The sequence below is a fragment of the Symphalangus syndactylus genome, chromosome 17 (genome assembly GCF_028878055.3).
Source record: "Symphalangus syndactylus isolate Jambi chromosome 17, NHGRI_mSymSyn1-v2.1_pri, whole genome shotgun sequence".
Taxonomy (NCBI): domain Eukaryota; kingdom Metazoa; phylum Chordata; class Mammalia; order Primates; family Hylobatidae; genus Symphalangus; species Symphalangus syndactylus.
In genome coordinates, this window is record NC_072439.2 from 98016839 (window position 1) to 98027851 (window position 11013).

The 11013-nt window shown below is 45.5% G+C and overlaps 1 protein-coding gene and 1 non-coding gene across 15 annotated transcripts in view; one reads left to right on the plus strand and one right to left on the minus strand.

Moving 5' to 3' along the window:
- The window catches only part of TFRC (transferrin receptor), a 65896-nt gene extending 55881 nt beyond the window's left edge, over positions 1–10015 (minus strand). For 13 of the 14 annotated variants that reach the window (XR_010116731.1, XR_010116735.1, XR_010116733.1 and 10 more), the window contains exons 1-4: positions 9885–10015; positions 4893–4951; positions 2975–3176; positions 1763–1958 (exon numbers count right to left, since the gene is read on the minus strand). Coding sequence is in view for 3 of the 14 variants with exons in the window: in XM_063622180.1 (XP_063478250.1) it covers positions 1763–1958; positions 2975–3176; positions 4893–4928 (434 nt within the window). In the remaining 11 variants the exon portion in view is untranslated. Of the gene's footprint in view, positions 1–1762; positions 1959–2974; positions 3177–4892; positions 4952–9860 lie in introns of all 14 variants that reach the window. The other variant, XM_063622179.1, reaches the window with a different exon arrangement.
- LOC134733369 (U7 small nuclear RNA) lies at positions 632–693 on the plus strand. Its single transcript, XR_010116817.1, has one exon. It is a non-coding gene; the product is annotated as a U7 small nuclear RNA (small nuclear RNA).
- Positions 10016–11013: the final 998 nt, after the last annotated feature.

Sequence of the window (11013 nt, forward strand, 5' to 3'; positions counted from 1 at the left end):
TTTAATTTAAAATAAACATGTAACTCAAGGATTAAACAAATTGTTTTGAAAGCAAAATATTATCCCTCATAGTTCAGATAAATGAACTGTGACCCAAAACTTCTAGACTGACCAGAATAACACAAAAGAAAAAAAACTGTGCCCCAAATCTTATAACTTCAAAGCTTCTTTACTCACTACAAAGCACTCCTTCAAGAGCCTCATCATAACACAATGTAACTGCTTAGGGTAGTTGTAGGGGAAATGAGCAGCTTCCAGGAGATCTACTATAAAATCTAAGATAGTAATACTGTGCTGAACAGAGTGCGTAGTTTCAGCTCTCACCTACTTGTGAAGCATCTGAATACCCTGAAGCAGAACTGCTCCTTGGTCCGATCTCCCACAGTTCTCTTTACTCAGCATATTAGTTCTTACATTTTTGTGCAGTGGACTATACTCTCACTTTATCCATAAGGTCTGGTGTATAGTAAATAAACACAAAACCATCAACTAGATGAAGTAGAAAATGCCATAACTTAAGACTAAAGAATTATGGTACCACTGTAACTGTAGGAAGCTTGCAAAAAGGAAAAGATAAATGTATTCTTTGCACAGAGGCATGTATGTGCAAAGATAGTAAAACTCTATGGACAAGTGTTACAGCTCTTTTAGAATTTGTCTAGCATGCTTTCTCGTTTTTGCCAGAAAGCCCATTAAAAATAAAATAAATAAATAAATAAATAGAAAATAAAAATTTGGCCAGGTGCAGTGGCTCACGCCTGTAATTCCAGCACTTTGGGAGCCAAGACAGGAGGATCATCTGAGGTCAGGAGTTCGACACCAGCCTGGCCAACATGGTGAAATCCCGTTTCTACAAAAAAAAAAAAAAAAAAAAAAAAAAACAAAAAAAAAAACCCACAAAAATTAGCAGAGTGTGGTGGCACAAACCTGTGATCTCAGCTACTCAGGAGACTGAGGTAAGAGAATTGCTTGAACCTGGGAGACAGAGGTTGCACTGAGCTGAAATCATGCCACTGCACTCCAGCCTGGGCAGCACATAAGACTCCATCTCAAAATAAATAAGTAAATAAATAAAAATCTAAGAACAGACCGGCCTGGGAGACATGGTGAGACTCTGTCTATTTAAAAAAAAAAAAAAAAAAAAATTAGCTAGGTGTGGTGCTGCGTGCTTATAGTCCCAGCTACTCAGGAGGCTATGAATGAATGAAGCTGCGGTGAGATGAGAGCGTGCCACCGTATTCCAGCCTCCACCAGAGGGAGACATTGTCTCTGGATACTGACTGGCCTAGGGGTTAATGGGTGAGTATCACAGAAATTAAGAAGCACTAGAGACTTAAGTCAGGCAGTTACGCATGATCTAGGAGATGAAAAAGGCTACTTCTGGCATGTGTTGCTTCCTAAAAAAGAGAAAAGCTACTGATGTCCTTGTTAGCAAAGCAGAGCTTAGTACAACGTTACAAGAGGTTAAGAAGAAAAATCAGAGCCAGAGAATGACAGCAAGCAATAAGCTACAAAGATGGGGAAAACATCAAGGGCCTATGAATTTTTTAAGAAAAAGGAGACTCCCCAGAGAAGTTCTACCTTTTTCCTTACCAATATAGTTTCAGTTTTTCACAGGCCCCTTCCCCTCTTTAGCTAAACATGACAAGTCTTGTCTTCTCTAAAAAGCTGTTCCCCACAGTGTCACTGTTATTGTTTCCCTGTGGCCTACCATAATTCCTGAATTACTTGTCTAGATACTTGCAAAGTAGCTCACACTCACTTGATGGTGCTGGTGAAGTCTGTGGTGTCCAGCTTCTCTGACAACTTTTTCTTCAGGTCATCCCAATATAAGCGAGGTGCTGCACGGAAGTCCTCTCCTGGTTCCTCCCTCACTGGAGACTCGGTTCCTGCCAGTCTCTCACACTCGGTTTTTGGTTCTACCCCTTTACAATAGCCCAAGTAGCCAATCATAAATCCTAAAGAGACAAAGTTCCAGAGCTGAACTCAGAATTTCATTTGTAATCTATCCCTGTTAATCTGTTAATATTTTCAGGTAAGCCTTAAAAATACTGGTTTTCATCAAATTCTAAGTAGTTGTAAAGTATATAATGCATCTCAGTTTTGTATACTTTAAACCACTTAATAAATTATATACTAACTTTATTTCAAATAGTTACCTATTCAAAACATAGGTCGTTTTTTCCAAAAGACCTCCTTGAAACGTTAGACTGAGCTTCTACACCACCAGTATCCTGCATATATTTTTTAGCATAACATTTGCTTCCTGGTGGAGTGGGAGCAAACAAAAAAATACATAAATAAAAAGAAAACACTTGCACATCGTATTGAAATAATTCATGGGTCTCTCTTTCCAACAGATTAAATTCAATGACAGGCATAGAATCTACTCATGATTGTCTTCCTAGTGGCACTTAAAAAGGCATAAAGTGGACGGGAAAGTGGCTCATGCCTGTAATCCCAGCACTTTGGGAGGCTGAGACGGGCAGGTCACGAGGTCAGGAGTTAGAGACCAGCCTGACCAACATGGTGAAACCCTGTCTCTACTAAAAATACAAAAATTAGCCAGCTGTGGTGGTGCACACCTGTAGTCCCAGCTACTTAGGAGGCTGAGGCAGAAGAATCGCTTGAACCCGGGAGATGGAGGTTGCAGTGAGCCGAGATCACGCCACTGCACTCCAGCCTGGGCCACAGAGTGAGACTCCATCTCAAAAAAAAAAAAAAACTAGCCAGGTGTGGTCGTGGGCGCCTATAGTCCCAGCTACTCAGGAGACTAAGGCAGAGAATCGCTTAAACCTGGGAGGCCAAGGTTGCAGTGAGCCAAGATGGTGCCACTGCACTCTAGCCTAGGCAATAGAGTAAGACTCTGTCTCCAAAAAAAAAAAGGCACAAAATAACTACATGCTGAGCTGAAATAACAGACTTCCCAGAGTTGGTTATGGAAAACATTGAAGTTTGGAATGGTCATTCTTACCAATCAAGAAAAAGACGATCACAGCAATAGCCCCATAGCAGATATTTCCACTACACCTTTTCGGTTTTGTGACATTGGCCTTTGTGTTATTGTCAGCATTTTCTTCTTCATCTACGGCAAGTTTCATCTCCACATGACTGTTATCGCCATCCACTTGCCGAGCCAGGCTGAAGCGGGTATATGACAATGGTTCTCCACCAAACTGTTTTGGGGAAGAAGGCATGATGAAGAACAGGCACAGGAATGTTTAGGAAAAGCTTGTTTAGGTATATGCTTGTTATTGGGCCATTACTATGACTCGCTATATATTCCTCAGGGTGTTCTCCTTTCAAACCAACATTCTTCCCTGGGCCCAGTCAAGGGCTAGTTCACACTGGTCTTCTCAGTCAGCCTCTCCTTTTTTGTAAATTTTTTTTTTTTTTTTTTGAGACAAAGTCTCCCTCCCTCTCCCAGGATGGAGTACAGTGGTGTCATCATAGCATACTGCAGCCTCAAAATCCTGGGCTCTACTGATTCTCCCACCTCAGCCTCCTGAGTAGCTGGGACTAGGGGCACAAATCAGTTCAGGATACTATGCAGTAACCCAGACCATGATGCTGGTGGGAGCAAGGGAGCAAGAATAAAACAAAGTTATAAATAAGCAGAAATTCTGACTAAGCATTAAGAGAGAAGACAGAAAAGAGAGAATAGGCCACATGCGGTGGCTCACGCCTGTAATCCCAGCACCCTAGGGGGCTGAGGCAGACAGATCATTTAAGGTCAGGAGTTTGAGACAAGCCTGACCAACATGGTCTCACTAAAAATCCAAAAAAAAAAAAAAAACCCACTAGCTGGGCATGGTGTCACACGCCTGTAATCTCAGCTACTCAGGAGGCTGAGGCAGGAGAATCGCTTGAACTCAGGAGGCGGAGGTTGCAGTGAGCTAAGATTGCACACTGCATTCCAACCTGGGCAACAGAGCCCAGGCTGAGACTCCATCTCAAAAAATAAAATAAAAATAAATAAATAAATAAATACATACATACATACAAATAAGAGAGAATCGAGGTCTAGGCAGTGTGTTAAGAGTTAGGCTCCTTCTCGTCATGGCCTGGATGGCTGTCTTTTCTGTATGTTCTTTCAGCTTTCGTTCATACTGTCTACTCAATGTTTCTTAAAATTTCATTTTTTTTTTTTTTTATGGAGATAGGCTTGCTATGTTGCCCAGGCAAGTCTCAAGCTGCTCAAGTGATCCTCCTGCCTCACCTCCCAAACTGCTGGGATTACAGGAGTGAGCCACCATGCTTGGCCTCATTCAGCCTTTGCTTTTTTTTTTTTGAGACGGAGTCTCACTCTGTTGCCCAGGCTGGAGTGCAATGCCGTGATCTCAGCTCATTGCAACCTCCGCCTCCCGGATTCAAGCAATTCTCCTGCCTCAGCCTCGCCAGTAGCTGGGACTACAGGCATGTGCCATGACATTCAGCTAATTTTTTTTTTTTTTTTTATCTTTAGTAGAGACGGAGTTTCACCATGTTGGTCAGGCTGGTCTTGAACTCCTGACCACAGGTGATCCACCCACCTCAGCCTCCCAAAGTGCTGGGATTACAGGCGTGAGCCACAGCGCCAGGCAAGCCTTTGCTTTTTACCTCTCCTACTAAAATATTTTGATCAGGGCTTTCTTTAATTCATCTTATCTACTAAGCTGTCCCCCTCTACCACACCCAGAACCACTCTGAGAATTCTTCCAAGACTTTCCATAATTAACCCTACTGAAGGCTGAACTCTTTGTGAGATCAGTTATGCCTCAAGACCACCAATGCAAATGTAAATGAATACCTGATAATAGATTGGGGTTATTATTTCATGCTTACTCAGTTAAAGTCATGCTTGTATATTTCACATTCTTGCAGATGCAGAAATACAACTGAAAATATCTTACCAAGTTAGAGAACGCTGATCTAGCTTGATCCATCATTCTGAACTGCCACACAGAAGAACCTAGGTATCAGAATAGAGAATTATTGAGAAAGACATTACTGTATCAGATTAGTGAGCTTTCTATTACCAGGCTAAATGATATATCAAATTTTTAAAATACATTATTGCTTTTCTAGAAAAGGTATTTAACCATAGTTTACATGACAACTAAATTAAGTGGGATCCTTTTTAAAGTTTGTTATATATGTAATTCTTTTTTTTTCTTTTTGTAGAGACAAGGTCACCCTATGTTGCCCAGGCTGGTCTTGAACTCGTGGCCTCAAACAATCCTCCCACCCTGGCCTCCCAAAATGCTGCAATTACAGGTACGAACCACTATGTTCTGAGTAGACAAAAGTGACACATACTGCCGGGTAGGGTGGCTCACACCTGTAATCCCAGCACTTTGGGAGGCTGAGATGGGTGGATCACCTGAGGTCAGGAGTTCAAGACCAGCCTGGCCAACATGGAGAAACCCTGTCTCTACTAAAAATACAAAAACTAGCTAGACGTGGTGGTGGGCACCTGTAATCCCAGCCACTCGGGAGCCTGAGGCAGGAGAATGGCGTGAACCCAGGAGGTGGAGCTTGCAGTGAGCCAAGATAGCGCCACTGCACTCCAGCCTGGACAACAAGAGCAAAACTGTCTCAAAAAAAGAAAAAAAAAAGGTGACACAAAGACAAAATTAAGACTAAAGCAGACAAGACCAGTTATGCTACAAATACCACAAACCATCTCCAATGGAAAGGGGAAGAAATCCTGATCCTGACTGAATGAATAGTTCCTACAAGTGATTCAATCTTTGACACAAAAAGAAACATGAAACACAGATCACGCTGTTTTACAGATGAAGAGGCCAGTTATCAGAGAAACTAAGTGGCCTGTTCAAGGCTGAAAACTGATAATATAATCAAAGTTAAATGGGTTACTGGGTTATAGAAATTGTGTTGTCATCTCTGGAAATTTAAGACATTAACCTTAACTTTTGTCAAAGCAAAATACATCTCTGTAATCAAAGTCCTAAGTTAAGTTAAAGGCCTTAACTGAAATCTGAATTTTCTAGTTAATTTGGTTTGAGGGCATCCAGATACTTGGAAGTGACATTATCCGGAGATTTGCAAAATGGACATTTATTGGATACCATTTTAAAGCTTTTCCTGTATACAAGTACACTTAGGGCATATTAAACACGCACATGGCACAAAGCAAGCTGTGAGGTATATGCAAATTGTAAAGCAAAGGGTATTATAACTGGCATTAAGAAAAAGCTTTCTGGCCAGGCATGGTGGCTCATGCCTGTTATCCCAACACTTTGGGAGGCCGAGGCAGGTGGATCACGAGGTCAGGAGTTTGAGACCAGCCTGGCCAAGGTGGTGAAACCCCATCTCTACTAAAAATACAAAAATTAGATGGGCATGGTGGTGGGCACCTGTAATCCCAGCTACTGGGGAGGCTGAGGCAGGAGAATTGCTTGAACACGGGAGGTGGAGGTTGCAGTGAGCCAAGATGGCACCACTGCACTCCAGCCTGGGCGACAGAGAGAGACTCCATCTCAAAAAAATAATAAGAAAAAGAAAAAGCTCTAAAACCTATTACAAAAAATTTTTTAAATTCAAGCTTTAAAAACAGTGTCCATATGCAATAGACCACATTCTTGGAAGCATAATCTTTTTTTTTTTTTTTGGAGACAGAGTTTCAGTCTTGTTGCCTAGGCTGGAGTGCAATGGCAGGATCTCGGCTCACTGCAACCTCTGCCTCCCGGGTTCAAGCTATTTTTCCACCTCAGACTCCGAGTAGCTGGGATTATAAGTGTCCGCCACCATGCCCAGCTAATTTTTGTATTTTTAGTAGAGATGGGATTTCACCATGTTGGCCAGGTTGGTCTAGAACTTCTGACCTAAGGTGATCCACCCACCTGGCCTCCCAAAGTGCTAAGATTAGTTACTTGATAAGAACATCCCAAGGAAATTGAAGGCGTGAGCCACTGCACCCAGCCAGAAGCACAATCTTTTGCCCCTTCTGTTACAAAAAGCTTATCACTACCACTGCACCAGAACAGTAAGGACCCAATCATTAGAGCCAGAACTGGAAGGCCCCACCCTGAACCAATTTTAATCATCCTTTTCTAGGAAAAAACATCTTGCAAGTTTCAACACTCATCTGAACCATCATTCCTCAAGTTTTCTAGTTTTAAATTAATTTTAAGAACACAAAGCGATGGCTGGGCATGGTGGCTCACGCCTGTAATCCCAGCAACACTTTGGGAGGCCGAGGCGAGCAGATCACCTGAGGTTGAGAGTTTGAGACTAGCCCGACCAACATGGAGAAACCCCATCTCTACTAAAAAAGATACAAAATTAGCCGGGCATGGTGGTGCATGCCTGTAATCCCAGCTACGGGGAGGCTGAGGCAGGAGAATCACTTGAACCTGGGGGAGGTGGAGGTTGCGGAGAGCCGAGATTGCGCCATTGCACTCTGGCCTGGGCAACAAGCGTGAAACTCTGTCAAAAATAAATAAATAAATAAATAATAATCTAAGCTACCTGTGTATCTTTGGTGTTCTCAATGGCGACCGAAAACAATTCAATTTCTCACATTAATAATGAAGTTCAGGTAGGCAAAACGTAGCCCCACATTTTGAACCATGAAATGGAACACATTCACTGCATAACAACTTCACTACCCTCTATTGTCTCCAAAATCAGACAGAATCCAGCCCATGTTTTTACCCACCAACATTCTTCTCTGTTCCTTGAGGTCCTCCTCATTTCTTCCAGGCTCAGCTCAAGGCTTCATCTCTATGAAGCCTTCTCTGACTGACCTCCCTATCCTGTAATAACTGGTATTGAACTACCTGATAATGAGTAAAAATATTGAACAGTACTGGGGCATGCCTGATGCATGAGATTCCAAATGACATGAAAAATATAATGAAAACATTGGACCAGGAATCTTTTCCCGTCCCCGTCACTCTTCTGGTTTAATAGGGAGTTTTTTTGTTGCTGTTTTTGTGATGGCATCTCGCTCTGTTGCCCAGGCTGGAGTACAGTAGCACGATCTCAGCTCACTACAACCTCTGCCTCCCAGGTTAAAGCGACTCTCGAGCCTCAGCCTCCTGAGTGGCTGGGATTACAGGTGTGCACCACAACGCTCAGCTAATTTTTGTATTTTTCATAGAGACGGGGTTTCACCATGTTGGCCAGGCTGGTCTCGAACTCCTCACCTCAAGTGATCCACCTGCCTCGGCCTCCCAAAGTGCTGGGATTACAGACGTGAGCCACCATGCCTGGCTAATTTTTGTGTTTTTAGTAGAGACAGGGTTTCACCATGTTAGTCAGACTGGTCTCGAACTCCTGACCTTAGGTGATCCGCCTGCCTTGGCCTCCCAAAGTGCTGGAATTACAGGCGGGAGCCACTGCGCCCAGCCGAGGGTCATTTTTAACTAGCATTGTGATCCGATTCAGGTTTAGCTGGGCACCTTGCTCCATGACATTTAAACACATTATCAGAGGCAAGTAACTGCCTCGCCTTAGGGCGGAGTTAGCCAAACTGCTGTCTATCCAACAATCTTCAACACAGGCTAGGTTTACAGCCACCATTACTTGATAAGAACATCCAAAGGAAATTGAAGGATGCTATGCTATATTTAACCTTGCAATATCGATGACAAAAGTTATCTTAACTCTGGATTTTCTTGAGAAGCATATTGTAACCCACAATTCAGGGCCGGGGGGCGGGGGGAACCAGCAGGGTCCACAAGTACTCTAGAGAGCCTAACCTTAATTTTCACAGTAAGCTTAGCATGTAAGTATGGGGTAGCCAAATACAGTTTCCTACTTTAATCCTCTTATCAATGGGGAAGAAAATGGAAAAAGCTGCAGAACCCAGTCCCCCGGTCTCTACAAGCAGTGAGCAGAGGGAAAGCATTATCCGAAAAGAGCCGAATCAGAATATATTTTCTTATCCACTCTCCCAACCTTAAAGAACTGTCCAGCAGAATATGACACAATGGGCCTCTCCGGCGCCCATCAATCCAGCACAGCCCTCTCACCACACCACTAATCTATCTCCAAGTATCTTTCATAAATAAGTCACTCCTATGGCTCCCGTCTTGTCGTGAGAACTGCTAGCAATATTCTCAATGTGAACACCTGCGGTGTTCAGTGGATTCTGCATTGAGAAAACAGAATCCACACGCAAGGCGAACAGGCAGAGCATGGCAAGATCAGGTTGTACCAGAGCCGAAGGGTAAGTTTACAGAAACCCGTATCTAATTAATGCCTGTAACACGCTAGTAACCGAATCGGGGACAGCTTTGTCCCTTTCCGCAGTGAGAGCGGGGCCCACCCGGAGCCCGGGGAACCGAAGGTTTAGGAGCCCAAGGTCACCCACGAATCCCAGCCGTTCCCCGGGGCGACTTCCTGGAGCAGCCACGTGTTCCCCCCGCGCCGCACGCCGCGCAGCTGCACCTTGGCTGCGCCCGCGCTCCCGGACCCGCAGCCCGGAGCCGGCGCACTAGGGCCTGCAGCCTTCAAGGGCGAGGACCCGAAGTCCGCGGGGCTGAGAGCGACAGTGGGGTACACCTGGTCTCGTCCTCGGAGTAATAAGAGAAGTCATTCGTCGCTCTGTGACCGAGGAGGCGGGCAAGAAGGCAGAGAGAAGGGAAGGGGGACGAGAGGCGAAGGGACGAGAGGCGCAGGGACGCCTCTGCGCACAGCCGCCCGACCCCGTGCACCTGCAGCCGCTCGAGGCGCCGCCACAGCCCCTTCCCCACAGGCTCGCGGCCCCGCTCCATCCCGGCCGCCCCGCCTGGGGCCGCGACCGCTTTCCCGCTCCCCGTGCGGCCCCCTATGGCTGCTGGACAGCACCACCGGAACGACCGCTCCAGCCAGCCCCGCAGGATGAAGGGAGGACACGAGGGTCGGCCTACTTCTAGAAGCCCGCAGTCACTCACACTAGCGCGTCCTCCGGCCCGAGCCGCCACCCGATATCCCGACGCTCTGAGGGGATGGCGGCCCCGAACCGGCGGTTTATAGCCTGGCCCCGCCCCCGGCCCCCCGGGGGGCTGTGCGTCACTTCCGGAGGCACGTACGCTCCGCGAGTTGCTCTGACAGATCGCCCGGGGGGCGGGGATGTGCGCGCACCGGGCGGGGCCCTCTGCGGAGGGCGCTGCGGGCGAGGCGAAGGCGAAGTGAAAAGGCGCCAAGGCAGCAGGTGCCCCGAGGAGCCGCGCGATGGGCGCACTGGCCTCTGCCTCGGCGCCTTCCTCCACCCTGGTAGCCTGGCAGCCTCCGCCTGACCTTGACCAACCTCCAGTCCCTGCAGTGCTAGGTCAAATCTGTTGGCGTTGACGTTTAAATGTTGGATACTTGCACTGCAGCAGTGCCTTAAAATGTACGTGAAGGATGGAATGTTAGGTAACTATTAAAGCCACTCTTGTGAAGATGTATTTTGCAGCCTCAGAAACACAAAAAGGAAAAGAAAAGCAAAATGCAAATTTTTATTCAGAATGTATACAAGCTGCACTTTAACCAAGACTAGCGGAGTGCTTTGCATAATGTTTAATGCATGAGGGAATAAAAGGGAAAATAGAAACAAGTGACTTAATAGGGTGATAGGATTGTAGATTAACTTTCGTTTTCATTGCCATCGCTGTTATTGGATTGTGCAATGAATAACAAATAAATAAAATTCAATTCTTGTCACTGTTTAAACTCTTTCCAAACAATCACACCCTCTCCCTCCCTCTGGTCAGTAACCAGCAGGCCAGGGAGGTAGTAGCTACAATGCCAGAAAACAATCCATACCTTAAAAAGCATTGCACATAAACTAACCTTCAGGCCCTTAGGGACACAGAACAGCCGTTTAAAAAGCAAATCCGTTTCTGGGCCTTGGGCTTTTACTCTTCCCTTTATTTTTTCTGCTCTAAGATAGAGAAAGTACTTGGGATTCTCAACGCCTTTCTCTTTACTCCCATTCTCTAAAATCTCTCTCCCCAGAGAGAAGTGTTTAAAAGTCATATGAATTGCCAGGCGCGGTGGCTCACGCCTGCAATCCTAGCACTTTGGGAGGTCGAGGCGAGC